This window comes from Mytilus galloprovincialis, chromosome 14 (assembly GCF_965363235.1).
Source record: "Mytilus galloprovincialis chromosome 14, xbMytGall1.hap1.1, whole genome shotgun sequence".
Classification (NCBI taxonomy): Eukaryota; Metazoa; Mollusca; class Bivalvia; order Mytilida; family Mytilidae; genus Mytilus; species Mytilus galloprovincialis.
Genome location: NC_134851.1, coordinates 24702231 through 24723066, shown reverse-complemented (window position 1 = coordinate 24723066; position 20836 = coordinate 24702231). Strand labels below are relative to the sequence as shown.

General features: G+C 32.9%; 2 protein-coding genes across 2 annotated transcripts in view; one reads left to right on the top strand and one right to left on the bottom strand.

Moving 5' to 3' along the window:
- Positions 1 to 2200: 2200 nt before the first annotated feature.
- LOC143058847 (uncharacterized) lies at positions 2201 to 20139 on the bottom strand. Its single transcript, XM_076232321.1, has 4 exons — positions 20050 to 20139; positions 6075 to 6288; positions 3816 to 3959; positions 2201 to 2507 (listed from the first exon to the last, which is right to left on the bottom strand). Exons 2-4 carry the CDS (start codon positions 6280 to 6282, stop codon positions 2302 to 2304), a joined length of 558 nt encoding a protein of 185 aa, XP_076088436.1. The 5' UTR covers positions 6283 to 6288; positions 20050 to 20139; the 3' UTR covers positions 2201 to 2301.
- The window catches only part of LOC143058846 (oxysterol-binding protein-related protein 6-like), a 65227-nt gene continuing 62375 nt past the window's right edge, over positions 17985 to 20836 (top strand). The window contains exon 1 of the mRNA XM_076232320.1: positions 17985 to 18090. The gene's annotated coding sequence lies outside the window, so the exon portion shown is untranslated. The remainder of the gene's footprint in view (positions 18091 to 20836) is intronic.

Below are 20836 nucleotides of genomic sequence, written 5' to 3'. Positions count from 1 at the left end.
TTTCGAAATCCTCTGGTTTTATCCATTTGAATGCCTGGAAAATATTTGCCCGGTGACCCCCATTTTTCTTTTTATAAATCTTTTACATGTATAATGATAAGCAATCTGTAAAAGTTTTATAAAATTTTAACAGTTTTTGAGAACTTCAAATTGTCTAAAGCTATGAAAAGTCAAGAGAGCAGGGACGTAACTAGCCTCTTTTAATAGTGATTGAAAATATATTCGCCAAGCGGAGCGAGGCGAAAATTTTTAGGCGAGGGGTCTGGGGGCCGCTCTGAGTAAAATAACGCAAAATCATGCATTCTGAGCGTTTCCAAGACTCTTTCTTGCATTGAAACGGCTTAATTAATTTTTAGGTATTTTTTTCGACAATGAGGTCCGAAAGCAAAAACAAAGATTTATTGTAATTTAAGACTTTTAGGTATTTGAGACAACATTAAAATACCGATATGTAGGATAAAACAAAAATCGTAATTCTCATAATTAATTAATACCGTATCTGTCTGTCTGTTCTTGTCTTGTATTGTGATTAGACTTTGGTGATTTTTTTATGACTAGATTTAAATATAGTGACATTGCAGTATTATTTAAGTACTAGTACTGCTTAAGTCCACACTAGGGACCATCTTCGCCTTGTTTTTCGATCTTTTACGGTACTAATGATTCTTCAAAAGTATTGTTGAAGACCATCCGGCAACTATCAAGATGAAGAGCAGGAACACAAACTTTGACCGTTGATCATTTGTATTTTTTCTATGCATTGACTTTGCGTGCGATTATGTCCCCATACTCCTTTATTATCTGTTAAAGGGTCTCAACACGACTTAATGCAAGTTTAACCTTTCAATGTAAAAGGTCATATATGGCAATACCTTTTTTTTCAAATTATTTGATACCGGGAAATATGTGCCCTTACTTTAATTCAAACCATGTCAGCTATCTAGTTTCATTTGCAATAAAACAAACTGTTTTGTATTCTTTGATATCAATTTCAATTATCCATGCAGAAAGGACAATTTTTTTTTGTGTCCACCGAGTAGCATCGCATGTTCTTAAAATATATTTCTCGCACAATTCTGGACATCGGTGAACATGCAACATTGCAAAACCACGTTAAAACTTTACAAATGAAAAGCAACGCTCAGACTATAGTCATAAAGAAGGACAATAAATGAACAAAAGACAAAACCGGAACACAGAAGTACAAACAATAGACCATCAACTCTGAAAACTAAAAGGAAAATAGAAACATGGATAACGAAAAACATCCAGGGGATACACTAGAGAGTGAAGAGAACTTGCTTCTTGCAAGATACTTTCCGTGAAAACAATTTGATATGAAAACAACCTTTTGTTTCATTTTTTTTTTTTTTTCTATTATTTTTTTTTACATAAGGCATTTGCCTCATTTGCCTCAATGTAGTAACGGCCCTGGAGAGAATATTTTCCCGCCAAAATTTCAATGGCATATATCTCGAAAACAAGCATGGCGACCTATATATTTTTTTTGCTCTTTGGATTCCTTTAATAACCCCTAATCTATATAAACTAATATTTTGAAAAGTTAATTACTTTGAAACTGAAAAGCGAACCCCCTTAAGGTTTAGTTCTTTTTCACAAACTGAAACAGAAAATCAGAGAAGTTTCATACACTCGAGCATGGATATGGGAAAATTGTAAAAGAAAAAGAGGCAACAATCCGACAAAAGAGCAGAAAACAGCCCCACAAATGGATCTTCAACACTTCGAGAAAATCCCTCACTCGGAGACATTTTTCATGCATGAAACCTTGTGTCTCTTTATTGAGAATAACGTCATATTAAATCACAACTTGTCTAAACTTGGTATGGGGTTAACAAAATAGAGAATGATGTGTGCCAATACAAATAAAAAGATAAACACAAAAATAAAGAATAGAGAAAAATGGGATCCAAATACAGAAAAGAGAAAAATAGGGTCTAACATGTAAAGAATAGAGACTAATACACAAAACAAAAGAAAAAAAGTTATCTAAGAAAAATATTATGGAGTACCGGAATAAGGAAACCCTATCCAGACCTCGATAGTGTTCGATATAATATGTAAGTAAACACTTGGCTATTGTATCGTTACCAAAGTATATTGAATCCTGATAATCGAATTATGTTTTGTGTTGCCGTATCGTTGATACATATACAAGTTTCCCATGTATTCATATTTTTATTAAAGAACATGATACAAAACGTTTGATTGATAAAAAATGTATATGATAAATAATAGTCTTCTGTTGGTTTTCTGTTTTCAAAAAAAAAGCAATGTATTTTATTTTTCGTCGTCATTATTGTTCACTTTCCCATTACTGTTTCCTTTCACCAGATTAACAATCATTATGACCACGGCGATCACAGCGATACCCATTCCTACAAGGGTTAAAGCGAAACCCCATCCGTAGTCAGCATCTACTCCATTGACCGAAAAATCATCGATGTTCTGTGTTAAAAGTATATCTGATGTAAGAATACAAATTGCTGAAGAAAAAAGAATTATTAGTTTAATTTCAACCTATTTATTTACACAGAATTTGATATCAGTCATGACATCTTAACATCGTTCCCTCCGAATAATTACTATACTGTGGATTCATTTATTTTCATGCGTATTAATTTTCGTGGATTGATGGAAACTCGCTTTTTCGTTGATATTTGATTTCGTGATTTTTTAAATCTCTGCAAACAAAGCCTATAGAAAATTTGTAATTCATCGAACATTTTAATTCGTTGTTCACATGTATCCACGAAACACACGCAAAATTGGAATCCAACGATTAATAATGAATCTACAGTATACAAAAATTCAAGCTTTCTGTCCCTATCCATTATACCCTCTTTTTCCCGTGGCAGTCCAAATTTCCCCGACCATCATCCCTAATGGCCTCTTTTATGACAAGACCTACCTATTGTATTTATTGTAAACTTGTTCTCGTCCTGAATATGCATGAAATATCTGCCACTGGACGTTAAGCAATCAACAATCAATCAATCAAAATTCAAGCTGATATCAATAATGTAATAAAGTACAATTAGACAAAATTTTTACATAAAATCTATTATCTTTCAATACTAACTTTTGCTTCTTTTCAAAATCAACAAATCTTTCATGGATAAATAAGTAACTCGTTTTGTTCAAATTTTGTATGACTTGCTTCTATCCGCTTATCATTACCAATGTACGTAAAGTAGACGAGGTTTTGACTAATTAGTTTCTGTATAGTAGTTATATTCAAGAAGACACTTCAGTTCGAAGAAAAATAGTCAAGAAAATCAATAAAATAGAGAGTACAACATACTTTCTTCTGTATTTTTTATGTGTGTATAAAGCGTGTCAGCAATAATTAGCATGTTTTGAAAGTTTTTCAAATTAAAGCTGGTGTAAAGGAGAAAAATAAACATTTCTACAAATTTTATGTAAACTGTCATTATTTATTTTTCAATAACTAAATAAATTGAGTTTATTTCTTTATGCGTTAAAATGACGATGTTTATTTAAATGCTATTTACACCAACTTCCATACAAGTGGGAGATTTAGTTAGCTATAAAACCAGGTTTAGGACATTGTTCTCACGGAAAATACCTGTACCAAGTAAGGAATATGATAGTTGTTTTCCCTTTGGTCCGTGTGTTGATAAATCCAACGTTCGATTTTGTCAGTTTTGGTTATTTTCACTTCCTATTTTCATTTACCTCAGAGTTAGATGTAATTGTTGTAATTTTGTTTAATCTTGTGTTAAACTGCCACTTACACATATAAAATGGCTTTTAATATAATTGTTACCTACCTGCCGTTACTATTGTACAGACTGCAGCGATGAGTAATGCTTTATTCTCCTTCAGAGCAAACAGTTTTAACCCAGTACAAATGGCACCAGCTAGGAAACATATCAATGCTATGATGCTTAGAGCTCGACAAGATCTGAACCAATCTAATAATAACACAAATTATAATCATTAGAAGGGTCTGTTTTTGGACTAGCAATGGTGTAGAGTTGTTACATCACAAATTCAAAACCCCTATATAGTCAATCTTTTTTCCTCAATTTGAACAGTTTTAAGCTTTCTAAATAATTTACCTTTAAGTTTAGTTTGTAGTAACTAAGTATATCGTATATATATACGTGTATCAACTTTATATATGCTAATTGTCACCCTTTGTGTAAAATCTTGTAACGTTCCGAAGTCATCAGTACAGCTAAAAAACAAAAAGATGTATGCTTCTATATTTTTGCCAGGTTTTGGTGTCTGCGTTCAAAAGATCGCTTCGCGCTTTGATTTGTTTTATATATTTGTAGGCTATTGTGGTGCTGTTCTCTTCGACGAACCCCTCATATCGTCCTGTCTTGAACATGCATGAAATATTTACCACTTGATGTTAAGCAAATGTCCATAAATCAATTAACCATACCAATTACTACATTCAATTCAAGTGAATACAAGCAAAATTCTGACAAAAACAATTCTCATAAGAAGGTGCTGATGCGGTTCACAGAATAGAAAAGAACGATCCAAATATATAGAACTTCGCTCCCTTTAATACCATTTTACAAATGAAATAAAAACAAAATTTTGGTTTTATGATAGGAGTTCGTTTACTAGAGGCATCTCTATAGTTTAATGTCGTGAATACAATCCCGTTCCCTTTTCACGAATGTGATCTACCGGTATACTGAATTATACTTGTTTCCGGGTGTGTACTAACATAACTAACACGACGGGTGCCACATGTAGCACAGGATTTGCCTACCTTCCCTGAGCACATGACAGGGCCGTAACTACCTATGAGGCAGGGGAGGCAGTTTGCCTCCCCTGAATTTTCTACACCAAAATTTTTTTTTTAGGAAAAAAATAAAATATTGACAATATGAACACGAAGAACTTGAATTTATATTATAAACAACACAAGTTAACAGTGTTATCATGATACGTGATATGTCTGTCATTTTTCGGATTTTTGATCGAAAGTAAACCGTTTCAGTATTTGTTTTATTTTTTTTTTTTGTGTGGCCGTCCGTCTGTTATTCGGTATTGAGGGGGTCAGTATTCGTATGAGAACACATATGAAACTTTGCTTTCGATAATTTTGAATAAAAACTTAACTATTCACATATAATTTGGGGCTCAATTATTTAAGCAGAGCAAGTTCCTTTTGTATTGTGAATCTTTAAGATATCGGAAATTCGTTACCGGCTGAATCAGCTGTTGGATCCTTTTTTAAGAATCCCGATCGTACTAGAACATTATGGTCAATGCCTTAGTAGGTAAACACTCCCATTCGTTGTAGCAGGGACTTTCTATACTAAGTATATACTAGACTAGTATAGAAAGTCCCTGTTTAATGTTATATACATGTCTGTTCAGCTTTCAACAATATTGAAATTCAAGATCCTCGATAAAAAAAAAAATATCTTGTAATTTATAATCTTGCTTTATATGTTTTTTGAACTTACCAGTTTCTAAAAAAATATCTTTAAATACAGAAAATACAGATAATAATTGTTTGCATGAAAATTGCTCCAAGGATCCAGCAAAACTGATCTTTCTTAAAGTAAGGAAATCGAAGGAAAACGGATAATTTTAGCCATATCATTTGAGAAAAAAATCCACGGTCACAATGTATTTAATGTTAACAATTATAGGTCAAAGTACAGCCTTCAAAACGGAGCTAGCCTTGGCTCACCCCAAACAGCAATCTCAGCTTGGTTTTGCATAAAAGTTGCTTCCAAGTTCAAGCAATACTGATGTTTCTTAAAGTAAGGAAATCGAAGGGAAACGGGTAATTTTTAGCCAATGAAAGGGGGCTCAATAGGCGGTCCCCAAACCCCTGCCTCCCCTGAATTCGAACCCTAGTTACGGCCCTGCATGAGATCACCCCCAGTTCTTGGTGGGCTTCATAATGCTAAGTCTGTATTTTTCTATGTTGTGTTATGTACTATTGTTTGACTAAATGTCTCTAATATCTAATTCAGCTATGGTGTTGTCAGTTTATTTTCGATTTATGAGTCCATCTGGTATCTGTGTTTACACCATATATAATACTTTACCTTTATCTGCAACGGAGTCAGGAATGTCTGAACACGTTGTAACATCATTGACTGTTACACATTGTTTCCATAGTCCGCCATGGACATCGAAACTGGTACCATCAATAACGGTATGGTATGTGGTGGAGAACCCGATAATATCAAACAGGTAAGCCACCAGAACCAGTATAAAGCTGATCAGTAATGGTTTCGATGTCTGTGTAGCCATTTGTATCTGGAAAAACGGATATAAACATAAGAGAGTGAAGAGTTTATTGGAATTTAAAACAATACCAGTAGAGTGTTAGAAAATGAAACAATGTTAAAGGACGTAAAATGGATGTTGACCGCTATGTGTGTTTTTATAGTTTTAATCTGCTTAGAACGCGTAAGTGGACTAACACACGCTAACAGGGTTCTCTCGCATGAAAGCTTAGAGTGCAACAAATATGATTTGACAATACCCATACTGTTATATTTCTAAATGCATTTTATTTTTATTTTGGGATAGACAAGCTTCGTTGGACTGCATTCTCTAATAATTAATAAAATTTTATACAAATGTATGTGAGTATGCGAATCTAGTCTAATTCTCTAACTAATAGTGTATCCGATCGTTAACAATAAACAGACAGAAACATTCAAATAAATTTCCGCAAAAAAAGTTGAAATTGAGTAGAACTGAAGACGTTTCCAGAAAACCTGTATTTGTCTTTAAAGCTAAGATCTGGTACAAAATAATAGGTCTGATATTTTTCTAGCTGTAAGTGGAGAATACATCAGTTATTCGTCTTTCTCCTGAAGGAGAGAAGTACGCTGGAGTAAACCGGTGGTAAGAAAAGTGTTCATTACTTGAATATAAATAGATTTTCGCTTTGTAATGGAGGTTTGTAATTGATTCTGGTTAGCATATTTGAAGCAAAAATGCCTTAAATAGATCTAAAAAAATAAATCCCAATTATTTCATGATAGTTAACCATGAATTGTTTTATCGTCATTAATTTTCGTAGTCTTAAACCAAAACCGCTATGAATTATCGTTTATATTACAATTTCAGTTTTTGAAAATTGTCGTCTGAAAAATCCTTTTGCTTCAGGCTAGAAGTTATTGACTTCGATGTCTGCCAAGAGAAATTCTGAAAGTGCATGCTATAGCTATTTGAGGACAATTTCTTCCAAATGAGAATTATGTTGTCCTTGTGATATCTCGTTTTTTATATAAAAAAAAATACATGTAGTATAAAACTTTTAATATCTTTTTTTATTTAGAATTACTTAGCTTAACCTCATATATGAACCAAATATTATAATAATTCCTCGATAATGTATAGAACTTCTTTGTCCAATATATGTTCCAGCGACGTTCTACAAATTCACCTACTATCAATTTTGTTTTCTTTACAACGTTCTACAAAGTATTGATTTTTTAACCAAATCGTTAACCATATAATATTGGAAATTAAAGCACTTTGTTTAGGGAAATTTTTAGTGCGGGGGCTGCCTTACATGGTTATGCTTAACATTTGTATGTGGTGTTTCAAAGTCAAAAACTGTAATTCAAAGACTGTGGATGGTTACTGTCTGTATTAACTATTTGACTTAATTTACGGTAATATAAAAAAGCAGCCATTAGTTTTATCGTTTGATTTTTATTTTCTTTTTAAATACTTTGTAAAAAAAGGGACCTTTCATAGCTTACTATGAGTATGGGTTCGTCGAATTACTAAAAGCCCTTTAATATAAGTAATACAACTGACAAATCCACATAGCTTATAGATTTGTACAGCTAGCACACAACCCTGAAGCCAGGTCGGTGTATAAAAGATCTGAAAAGTTACAGAAGTCATTCAATCTTGTTTTAAATTTAATGGAGTCAAGAAGACGACCATTTGAATCAATAAGGAGTAGGGGTAGGATTTTGAAAATAAGTTTTCTAGAATAAAAAGGACTGTAAAAAAACTGTCTTACAAGTACAAAACGGCCAATCTAATTGAAATATAGTTCTCTGATTTCTGACGGTTACACTCATATACGAGCGCACTAGTTAATATAAGTCTGACATTTAATCAGATTGCAAGACAGCTTGAAATTGATTATTTTGTCGATCAAAATACATGAAATAATTATGCACAGAAGTGAATATAAAAAATATAGAAATAAGAAGATGTGGTATGCTTGCAAATAAGACATCTCTTTACCCATGTAGTATTCAAACTACAGTGAAACCTGATAAAACCGAACCCTGAATAAACCGGAAACCTGTCTAATCCAAACTTGTTCTGAGACCAATCATATCACATTTTATGCATTGTGAACCTGATCAAACCGAATACCTGCCAAAACCGAACAAAATCTCAAGTCCCGAAAGGGTTCGGTTTAGTCAGGTTTCACTGTATATAGAATATAAATTAGCAGCTGACGGTCACCGTACTAATAACCTACAGTTGAAAGTAAATAGTACATCCATGAAAAAAATCTTTACATCCCATATCCAAAAATAATTTAATATGATCACAACGAATAGTTCTAAATGCTTTGACGCATAGGACGTTTTTGTAAAATTTTAAATCATTGCTTAAAAAACACATGAAATCGTACGGAATGAGTTCTTATTATAAGAATAAATATACATGTTAAGAATCTACATTATAAGGATAAATCTACATGTTAAGGATAAATCTACATCATAAGGATAAAGCTACATGTGTTTTTCAAACAATACATTTAATTATATTATGTATATATATATACATACAATGTAATAGTGTACTTTATCGACAACATGCAGAAGTACTTACATGTACTACACAAGAAGTAAATCCAAATAATGCAGAAAAATGTTTGGTTCTTATTTTATTACTTTGAATGAGTACGATGAGAACGAGACTGAAAAGCCTTCGGTTTTTATAGAAAAACCAAACAGCCAGTTGTCATAGCAGAATGAAATCATTTTATGTACTAAGTCGGAAGGACTTGGCGTGTACCGAAGCAATTGCATTAATTGGAGAAAATTAAAAACGTCAATAAAGTCCGAGACAACCTGGGTGAGAGAAATAACAAATGAATTAATATGGAGCCAAATGTTAAATATCATGCTCAACTTGTTTTCTAAACATCCATTGTTATTGAAATAAAAAACAACGTTCTACATTTTCAACTATCAATTGCAACGGTCCACATTCTTCATATATATAGGTCAGCAAAAAAAAAAATCGGTATTCAAAATTTTTCATCAAACATTGTATTTAAATTCATAACATTGCATTTTAAATTTTTAAACAATGTATTTAAAATTTTCAAACATTGTTTATACATTTATAGAAAATATATATTTCTTTCGTGTTTGTTTTCTGTTATAAAGTTTTAAGTTCTCAACCATTGATTACAAGTTTGTTTTCTGTTATAAAGTTTTAAGTTCTCAACCATTGATTACAACGGTCTACATGTTCATCCTATAGGTTAGAAAAGAAAATGGGTATTCAAAACTATTCTATACGGAAGCCGATAAGGGCCATTCAAAAAAAAAATATGTCGTAATTGCATGTCGTTTAACGACATCACTATGTCGTAATTTCGACATAACATGTCGTTATTACGACATCACTATGTCGTAATTTCGACATAACTTGTCGTTAAAACGACATCGCTATGTCGTAATTTTGACATAACATGTCGTAATTTCGACAGATCATGTCGTCATTACGACATCACTTTGTCGTTATAACAACCTCGCTATTCGTAATAATGACATCGCTATATGTATATGAAAGATCCCGGTAACATGTTTAACCTCGCCACATTCTTTATGTATGTGTCTGTCCAAAGTCTTTAATTGAGTGGTTGTCGTTTGTTGATGTGTTACATATTTGTTTTTCATTTATAAGTATATAATTTAATTTTGGATGTAACGCGTCTTCTGATTGGCTGACGTTATTTTGTTATCAGCCCATAGACATAATTTATTCATGTGACCGTGACGTCATCAACGTTTTTTCATGGTTTTCTACGGTTTAAAATGGAATTTAGAATTAAATTATAAGAAATGACTATAATATTTATTTCTGTTTATTCGAAATAACATAAAAAATGTGGTGCACACTGTTAAATAACCCGCTACGCGCGTTATTCAGTGTGCACCTAATTTTTTATGTTATTTCTTCATAGACAGAAAAAATATTACAGTCATTCCTTAAATGTACATAAAATATGCCGTTAGTTTTTCTCGTTTGAATTGTATTACATTTGTCGGGGCCTTTTACAGTTGATTATGCGGTATGGACTGTGATACTTGTTGAAGGCCGTACGGTGACCTTTGATTGTTAATTTCTGTGTCATTCGGTTTCTTGTGAAGAGTTGTCTCGTTGGCAATCATACCATACCTTCTTTTTTGTATTTACTCCTCATTATTATCATCCATTCACTAAGATTGGTCCGATATGGCCTGCTAGTTTTTATGGAGAAAATTTTCAAAGACATGATATGGCTAAGGAAGTTGACTGTGTCTAGTATCCGAAGAAGTATGCGAGTGATTGCTATCGCTTGTTGTCCGTCGTCGTCTGCCGTAAGTGTATTCTTAAATCTCCTTCGAAACTACTGTGCAAAATTCGTTCAAAATTATTTTGATTAATATTTTTTGACTCCTTAAAGTACAGCCGCTGTTATTAATTTATTTTTTTTATAACATCCCGAAAACCGTTACATTTATCCCAGATCTGTCGAGGGTTCATCATGACAAATTGGACCTTTGCCGAAAATTTCAGAAAGATCAGTTTGACCAATATCTGAGTTGTGTCCTCTAAAACATTTTTTTGGATAGCTACATGTACATGTATTGTCATCACTTGGCGGCCGTCGATTATGACCGGCAACCAACAATATGGAGAATGGCATTTAGTAATGACAATAGTTAGGTAGTATAAATAGAAATAAAAGTAAACGGTAACTACTAACTATGACGGACGACGAGCAATTGCAAAAGCACACATTACCCTTCGAGTACTAAACACATCTTCTTGCTACGTAAATGCCAAATATAATCGAGGCTCCAAGGAGCCTAAATTGATCACCATTTATATGGGTCCTATTCGACTTGATTATGAAATAAAGTTTTATCATGTGCAGACATATAGAGTAAACAACTTTAATATCAATCAAGATTAATTGAATTCAGAGTGTGTCATTCTCAAAAAGAAAATGAATATGTTTACAATAGGGTTTTGATAAAACTGTGTCCTCACTAGCGGCCATATTTAACTTCCGATCATATCAAACGCAACAGCTCTTTTTAAAGACATCGGATACTAGGTACACAATGTATATTTATACTAAGTTTAAACTCAGTCATTTTAGTGTTTTTGAGAAGAATATTTTGAACATTTTTAAAGTCTCTTGGTGGTCATGAGTTTTAACAAATTTGTAACTATAAGTTACAACACTTGAATAGGACCTTATAGTGCACACGTATGTCAAGTTTTATTCAATTCTGATAAGTGGTTCTTAAAATAAAGATGAAAATGTTGTTTCCCATACTGTTTCAATGCTCACTAAGTAACAGCGATGTCGTTATTACGACATATTTTTTTTGAATGGCCCTTATCGGCTTCCGTAATTTTTTACATATTGTATTTTAAATTTTCAAACATTTTATTATAATTTATAAAAAAAAAAATACATTTTTCTATCGCAAGAATATTACATTGTGTATTTAAATAAATAAGGCCGTTAGTTTTCTTTTGTTTTATATTGTCATTTTGGGGCTTTTATAGCTGACTATGCAGTATGGGCTTTGCTCATTGTTGAAGGTCGTACGATGACCATTAGTTGTTAGTTTCTGTGTCATTTTGGTCTCTTGTGGAGAGTTGTCTCATTGGCAATCATACCACATCTTATTTTTTATATATTAAACAAAATAAGCGAAAAAATAGAAAGACAACTTTATAATTAGTTTTGTATCAGTAGAAACATTTTCAACTTTTTACATGCCTTTTTAATTGAGGTGATCTAATATATCGAACCCAAATTTATATTCTTTATATTATTGGCCCAAAATATATTTGAATGTTATCGTATATATGACATTGTATAGTTGATCAATAAGTTACCAAATAATAAAATAAATTATTGTTGTTTGTTAAACAATTTCAAATACCCGTATAATTCAAGGAAGATGATCCCATGTAGTCTAAGGTGTCATGGGTTAATGTTGATTGCCTGAATTGAAATAAACATGTTGTACTGCTACACATCTTTCACGGGTTATAGGGAAGGTTTGACGCCTTCTAACTTGTTTAACCCCGCTTCTTTCTATATGTGCTTATCCAAAGTTATGAGCCTGTAATTGAGTTATGGTTGCTGTGTGTTGCTGTTTAACGTATTTGTTTTTCGTTTATTGATTTTATATTGTGTTCTTGTGTTGTGTTGTAGACCACTGTCCAATCAGTTAGAGGGAGGGTTGACGCCTCTAAGCATGCAACCTTGCCACATTCTATTTGTGTCTGTCCAAAGTCACGAGCCTGTAATTGAGGGGTGGTTGTTTTGTTTTTTTTTTTGCTGTTAATCATATTTGTTTTTTGTTTATTGATTTTATATGGTGTGTTTATGGTGTGTCGTAGACCACTGTCCAAACTAGGTTAGAGGGAGGGTTGACGCCTTGAAGTTAGTGTAATCTTGCCACATTCTATTTGTGTCTGTCTAAAGTCAGGAATCTGTAATTGGGTGGTGGTTGTTGTTTAGTTCTGTTAATCATATTTGTTTTTTTTTTTTTTTCTTTTATTATTTTGCATAGTTTGTTCTTGTGTCGTACTGTAACACCACTGTCCACGGTTAGGGAAGGGTTAGTGCGTGCAAACAAGTGTGACCCCGCCACATTTTAATTGTGCTTGTCCATGAGTCATGAGCCTGTATTAGAGTGGTGGTTGCTAATTGTTGTTATCGTCATATTTGTTTTTTTTTTCCTTCAGGGAATGACTATTTAACTTCACGAGATATGGGGTATGGTTTTTTTTCCTATAAAAAATATTATGGTCATGCAAGCAGATGAGAAAAAAGAATAATCTGAATCTACATTTTCCTCAATCTAATTAAAATATAGATCTAGGATTTCGTTATAATACGTTATACTATATATGAGCAATGAGTAGTATAACGTAGTATAACGAAATCAGAGATTTATATTTTTAATTATAGATTGGATTTTCCCTATACTTTATAGTGTAAAATTTTGAAGAAAAAAATAATTTGATTGATATCGTCGGAAAGCTTAAAAAGAAATCAGTCAGTTATTTTGTATACAATTCTTTTTAATTTTTGTGTTTATTCTTTATATAAATTTTAGCACCCCATTATTCTTCATTCTGTTTTTTTTTTTTTTTACCATTTTCTCTGTTCTTTGATACATTTTTTTTGGAAGGATGAATTGACGGGAATTGACGGGAACACGAACGAGACAGCAATTTTCTTGTAACTATGTACACTTGGCTGTATGGTGTTGATTTCAGGTGCACATTATGGTTGATAGTGCATTCTGGATCCTTCTATTGCCAGACCTTCTGTTGTAGCTGTTGGAAGGAGGTGACACTCTTGTATGGTCCTTGGGAAGGAGGTGACACTCTTATATTGTCATTTGGAAGGAGGTGACACTCTTGTATTGTCATTGGGAAGGAGGTGACACTCTTGTATAGTCCTTGGGAAGGAGGTGACACTCTTGTACAGTCCTTGGGAAGGAGGTGACACTCTTGTATTGTCCTTTGGAAAGAGGTGACATTCTTGTATAGTCCTTGGGAAGGAAGTGACATTCTTGTATAGTCCTTGGGAAGGAAGTGACACTCTTGTATAGTCCTTGGGAAGGAGGTGACACTATTGTATAGTCCGTGAGAAGGAGGTGACACTCTTGTATAGTCATTAGGAAGGATAAGTACTTATAAACTCTCTTGTTTGCTGGATGAGTACTTATAAACTCTCTGGTTTGCAGGATGAGTACTTTTAAATGTGATGGTAAAAATTAAATTATTTAATACCCAAAAAGGCGCAAGCCAGGGCCGACCGTGCAAGGGCTGTATAGCCAGTCAAGGTCGTTAAAAACTTCCATTTGATGTTTGGATGAGTACTTATAAACTCTTTGGTTTGCTGGAGGTTGGCACATACACTAAATGCCCTCTTCGCTCTAAGGACATCATTTAACAATACAGAAAAAAAGTAAGTGGTTGTACTATGCCAATGAAGGTATTATATTAATATTACTTCCATGGTTTGACTAAGGGTCTGGAGTCGGTTTCACAAAAAAAAGTTACGACTAAGATTGGTCTTAAGTCATGAACAAATCAGTATACTTACGATCAATCTTAGTCGTAAGTTTTTTTTTTGTGAAATCGACTCCTGGAGAGGGTTTACAGAATAGAGATAAGTGCCGCCCCTCCCCCCCAAAAAATAAAAAATATAAATAATGAATTGAAAATGAGCAAAATATATCAAAATAGAGGATAATTTTGAAAGTGCAAAAGAATAAAGAATAACGATCGAAAAAAAAAGGAAAAGACCTAACCTGGTATTTTATACTGATGAAAGAAGTGGATGATATCGATACACAGAAATTAACTAATTACAGAAAAAAATAATAGTAAAATAATGTTCATACTTCATAAGAATTCTGCAGAATAATCGTTATTGTAAAAGATAAAGAAAATGCCATTATGAATAATATAAAGAATATAAAAATTAAAGGCCACCCCTCCTCATTTCCAGTTCCTGACAAATATTAAACAATATAGCCTATATACAACACAATCCAGCTGCGCGTCGTAAGGCAAGATTAGCCAGGACCCCAGGCTAGGCCAAATTAAACCAAACTTGGTCACAATCATCATTGGGGTATCTAGTTTTAAAATTGTGTCCGATGACCCGGCCAATCAACCAAGATGGTCGCCATGGCTAAAAATAGAACATAGGGGTAAAATGTAGATTTTGCCCGGGCTTGTAACTCTGAAACCAAAGCATTTAGAGCAAATCTGTAATGGGGTTAAATTGTTAATCAAGTCAATATCTATCTACCCTGTAATTTTCAGATGAATTAAACAACCAGTTGTTGAGTTGCTGCCCCTGAATTGGTAATTTTAGGGAAATTTTGCAGTTTTTGGTTATTATTTTGAATACTATTATAGATAGAGAAAAACTGTAATCAGCATTAATGTTCAGCAAAGTAAGATTTACAAATAAGTCAACATGACAAAAATGGTCAGTTGACCCCTTAAGGAGTTATTGCCCTTTATAGTCATTTTTTACCAATTTTTCGTAAATTTTTGTAATCTTCTACAAAAATCTTCTCCTCTGAAACTACTAGGGCCAAATTTAATTAAACTTAGCCACAATCATTATAAGGGTATTTAGTTTTTAAAATGTGTGCCGGATGGCCAGGCCAATTAACCAAGATGGCCGCCATGGCTAAAACTAGAACATAGGGGTAAAATGTAGATTTTGGCTTATAACTCTGAAACCAAAGCATTTAGAGCAAATCTGTGACATGGATCAAATTGTTTATCAAGTCAATATCTATTTACCCTGAAATTTTCAGATGAATTGCACAACCGGTTGTTGAGTTGCTGTCCCTGAATTGTTAATTTTTGGGAAATTTTGCAGGTTTTGGTTATTATCGTGAATACTATTATAGATAGAGATAAACTGTAATCATCATTAATGTTCAGTAAAGTAAGATCTACAAATAAGTCGTCATGACCAAAACGGTCAGTTGATCCCTTAAGGAGTTATTGCCCTTTATAGTCAATTTTTAACAATTTTCATTAATTTGGTAAATTTTTTGTAAATTTTACAAAATATTTTCCTCTGTAACGAAAAGGCCAAGTTTATTATAGATGGAGAAATTTGTAAGTAGCAAGAATGTTCAGTAAAGTAAGATCTACTAATATATCACCATCACCAAAACACAATATTGTCATGAATCCATCTGTGTAATTTGTTTAATAGACCAAGGTGAGCGACACAGGCTCTTACAGCCTCTAGTTTAATGAGTGAATATTTTGTAACTTTTACCAAAAACACTTCATTCCACAAGCGACTGTGATAAACTTTTCTAGTCAAAATTATTTGTTTCTCTCAATTTTGAAAGGATTGGAATAAAAACTTTGTTCATCGTGTGGTCTTTTTTCATTGTACTAAAAATATCTTTTTATGTATGGTCATGTATCTTTTTCTTACTGTCAGTGAGTACACGACCCCTCACTGCGGTAGTCCAAATAATTATGACGTCTTGAAAGGCTATTACATTTTTTTTCTTTGACGCCTTACTTCGAAGTAAGTCGTCAAAATTCGAAGTAAGGCGTTAAAGAAAAAAAATGTAATAGCCTTTCAAGGCGTCATAATTATTTTGACTATCACTGCAGCAGCTCAGTACAAGTTAAACCCGCGTTATTTCTTCTTTGTATTTATATATTGAAGTTTTTCTAGTTTTGTTATAATTGTACAATGATATCATGAATATATGGAGGGCGTACGCCTCTGTTAAATACTCAAGGCCATTCTTTATCAAATAACGTTAACCGCAATAAAGGTTTTACTGTTCAAAAAGTAAAATCACAAAAATACTGAACTTAGAGGAAGATCAATTGGGAAAGTCCATAATCACATGGCAAAATCAAATAACAAAACGCATCAAAAACGAATGGACAAGAACTGTCATATTCCTGACTTGGTACAGGCATTTTCAAATGTAGAAAATGGTGGATTAAACCTGGTTCTATAGCGCTAACCCTCTCACTTTTGTAATGACAGTCTCATCAATTTCCGATATTTTTACATTGATGCATTGAATAAACAGACACAATAAATATAATAGTCAAAATATGGGTACATCAGTCATCATCGTTTAACAATTTTAAAAGGAACAATTTAACAGAACACAAAAACATCTACTATCTACGAACACATTTATTGAGTGTCTGACGTCAGAAAATTTTATACGTCACATAAATTTGTCGTTCAATGTGCGTACAAACAATTTTAAAATTTTCATGGGAATGTTAGCATACAGGGTTAAAAAATCAAAAGTATGCAAGAATAAATTTAAGAAATAGACCGAGATTTAAACTAGTCCAAAAGTTATATATAGAATTTATAAGAATCCAAAAAATAGTTAATACCACTACGCGATTGAATGATTTTGACGTTTGTGGTTCAACGTATATTGTAATTCATAATAGGAATATATCATAATGACATATAATAGAACAATATCATACTGACGGGATCTTTTAAAGTACAGAGTCACGTTATAAGAACAAAAGAAATACAAAAAGTCGCAAATACAAAACAAACCACAAAAAAATGAAAGCCAATACAAACACATTGACGAGATGTATAAGTACCGAGCCACGTGAAACGGATATCACATGAAACCATTTAACAGTAAAAGTAATATTAATAATAGAACAAAGACAAATGAAAGAACTATAAAACACGTTGTTAAGATGATAAACAACATCAGTATGAAGAATCTATACATCATGACCATCGTGTATTATTTGAGAAGTTGATACGGAATATTTATCAACAAGGTCTTGGTACCTTCCGATGAACTTTTTTAGAAAAAGAACGAGACGTTCTTTGACATACCCCTGTTTCATCAACTTTCTAATCAGACACTGATGACGTATTACAAAGTCTGAGTAGGAGCTGCAAGCTCTTGAATATCGAATAAGTTGGGAAATATATATCCCATATGCAGGTGAAGTTGGTATATTGCTACTAAGGTGGGGGAAATTTATGATTTCAAAATTAAAATCGTCTCGTTTGTCATAGATTCTGGTACTGAGATGACTGTGTAAGTCAAATTCGAGATATAAGTCTAAAAATGAGGCGGAGGAAGCCGTGTCTGTTGTTTCTTTAATCTCTTCAAAAATTCCGCGTAGTCAACTTTGCGTGAAAAGGGGAGATAACTGTTAACACAAACATGGCGGAAGTCGCCGAAAAGAGTGTTTATCTTGTCTACATGGTAAAATGTCCTCAATAATACCACCAATACTGTGAATAAGGTAAAAATCGAGAAAATTAAACACCAATGTCTTTTAATTTTATACATCTGACATGAAGAAATACAATTCATTTGAAAATCAGAGAACAGTGTCAGACCGGTGCATTTTTACATTTTGACAGCTGATTCCTTCACAATTTTATCTTACAAGTACTTACACAGAAGTATCGTATCTAATCTACTACACCCAAGACGATTTATTTATATATCTATTTGTCAAATTTGAAATAACGCCTGTTTATAAACTTTGCCGTGTGATTACGTGAAAAGGCAAATTGAAAATAGAATAATTTATCTGAAAAAATTATTTACTCTATGTACAGCAAATAAAAATTTTGTTAGACCAATACTATGGTAAAATACTCTGTAAGATACTCTATTTCATCTTTTTCATCATATTTCTGTACATATTTTTTGTACAAAGCAAGGTAAGATCTAGTCTACCAGAGTTCGCGAAATCTTTTTTCCCCTGGTGGTCGTTGAAGAAAATCTGCTGGTCCTCACTATTAAACTAAAATTGTGTCAGTCCTATGCAAAATTTTGGTGGTAAAATCCTGAGGACTGACACTTTTCGCAAACTCTGGTCTACATCAAGAATCCGGATCCCAACTGAATCTGTGTCCGTTCGCCCTGATTCACGTTAGCCCTAGTACCTGTTCGCCCAGGGTCTATTCTCCATGATTTTTATTTTATTCTTATTGTTGTCTAGTCGCATAATTTTAAGTTGAACAAAATATGTTAAAGTTTGTTGAAAATATGACAGAATATTTATATTGCCGCAATCAATTATAATTTTCCCTTTGATTCAGAGTAGAATACTGGAATACAATGAATTTATCCTTGATATTTCATGTATTTCTTAACAAAATAATTCAGTCAATCACGAATGTATGCAGTACAACTGAGACTAGCTATAAAATCTCAAAGTATACTAATTAATGAATTTGTAAATCTGTTTTAACTTTCATAATTTACAGTTCGTACATCGTTGTTTTTATTAATTTCAAGCTGAATATTTTATCAAAACAAAACATTTGTTTTTATTATAAATCCATCAAAAGACAAGTATCACAATAATCAGTGATCCAAATTATTTTGTCATTGATCCTAAACACATGAAACAAGCCATAAACTTTCAAATATTTCCATGTTTCCATAACATTCAAGAATAGATACCATAGAAATATATGATCATGAATATGTTTATTCAACTTCAATGCCCTGAATATTAATAATTTTTTAGTAGGGCGAAGGGACTCTACGGGCAAAAGAAATCAGGGTGAATGGACCCAGGGCAAACATGTTGTTAGGGCGAACGGACCCGATACCAACTTAACTAGTCCAAATAATTATGACTCTTGGAACAGGCTGTTTTAAATTTTTGCTTTGACTCAGGACTGTCAATGTAAGGCGTCAAGGAAAAAAGTTTTATAAATTTTCAAGACATCATACTTATTTTGAACTAGGTCCCAACATGCCCACACTGCACAGTTTGCACAGCCCTAATCACCCAGATTCCTTTTAGCGTTTTTACTTGACATATTTTGCCTTGGTCTGTAAGCCCACACTGTTTTCTTCTGTTTAATGGTTTAATCAGTTCATTATGCCTTTAGTCATTTTACTATATGTAACTAAGTAGTTGTCATTGATCAATCTAGGCATTTGTGCAGATTTGTAAGGTGTGCTTGGAATTACTCCACGCTCAAAGCACTTAAAAAACTTGGCTGTACATACATTTTTGTACATTGTACATTGTACATGTGCAATTTATTTAAGATAAAACTTGTATAATCATTTGTTGAAATAACTTTCATATTCCATCTTCTACCCTAATAAGAAAACAGTTGGGGTTTCAGAACTAAAGGGTGGGAGCCGACTGACTGCCATAAGAGGGGACCGCTACAATCATGTTTCAGTGATTTCCTATAATTATAATCAACCATGAAAGGAGGGCACTTACTGTGACTTTGAGATGAAGAACATCAAACTGGATGACTGCTTTATTTTGTTTTACAAAAAATGTATTTGCTTTGCATTTACAGATTTTGTGTCATAATCATGATAATGGTTATTTACGCCATATCCCCTTTGTTTTTATTCTAATAATGATCGATCATGAGTGTTTGTAAAAGTCATAGCCTGGGGTCCTGGCTTATCTTGTCAGCTAGCTAGATTGGGCCGGGATGCCAGGCTATAAAAGTCATAAATGTTTAAAACAAAACTTTGCATTTGAATTTTTCATGGTCTGTCACTTTTTATCTAGTAATATATAAAGTAATCATGGTACATTTTTGTAGTTATTTACAAAATTGTGTTTGTCTTTTGTGTATGCAAATTACTGTGAATTATGTAATCTTAAGGATATATATGTAAGTGTATAAGACATTTAAACTTCATGTTTATTGACTATTTAAATAATGTATGTATTATACTTGATTGTCTCATTCTATGACTTTGGGCTGTGTTGTACTTATATAAAATTTGTGGTCTGTAAAATTAGTAGAGTTTCTTTTTGTCCCTAGTTTTTATACGACTGCAAAATTTGAAAAATTTTTCGTCGTATATTGCTATCACGTTGGCGTCGTCGTCGTCGTCGTCGTCCGAATACTTTTAGTTTTCGCACTCTAACTTTAGTAAAAGTGAATGGAAATCTATTAAATTTTAACACAAGGTTTATGACCGCAAAAGGAAGGTTGGTATTGATTTTGGGAGTTTTGGTCCCAACATTTTAGGAATTAGGGGCCAAA

Excerpts from the sequence above, each read along its gene's own strand:
- LOC143058847 (XM_076232321.1), bottom strand. The coding sequence starts at position 6,282 with ATGGCTACACAGACATCGAAACCATTACTGATCAGCTTTATACTGGTT. Across the intron at positions 3,960-6,074 it reads TGACTCCGTTGCAGATAAAG|ATTGGTTCAGATCTTGTCGA; the intron begins GTAAAGTATTAT and ends TGTTATTATTAG. Across the intron at positions 2,508-3,815 it reads CTGTACAATAGTAACGGCAG|CAATTTGTATTCTTACATCA; the intron begins GTAGGTAACAAT and ends TTTTTTCTTCAG.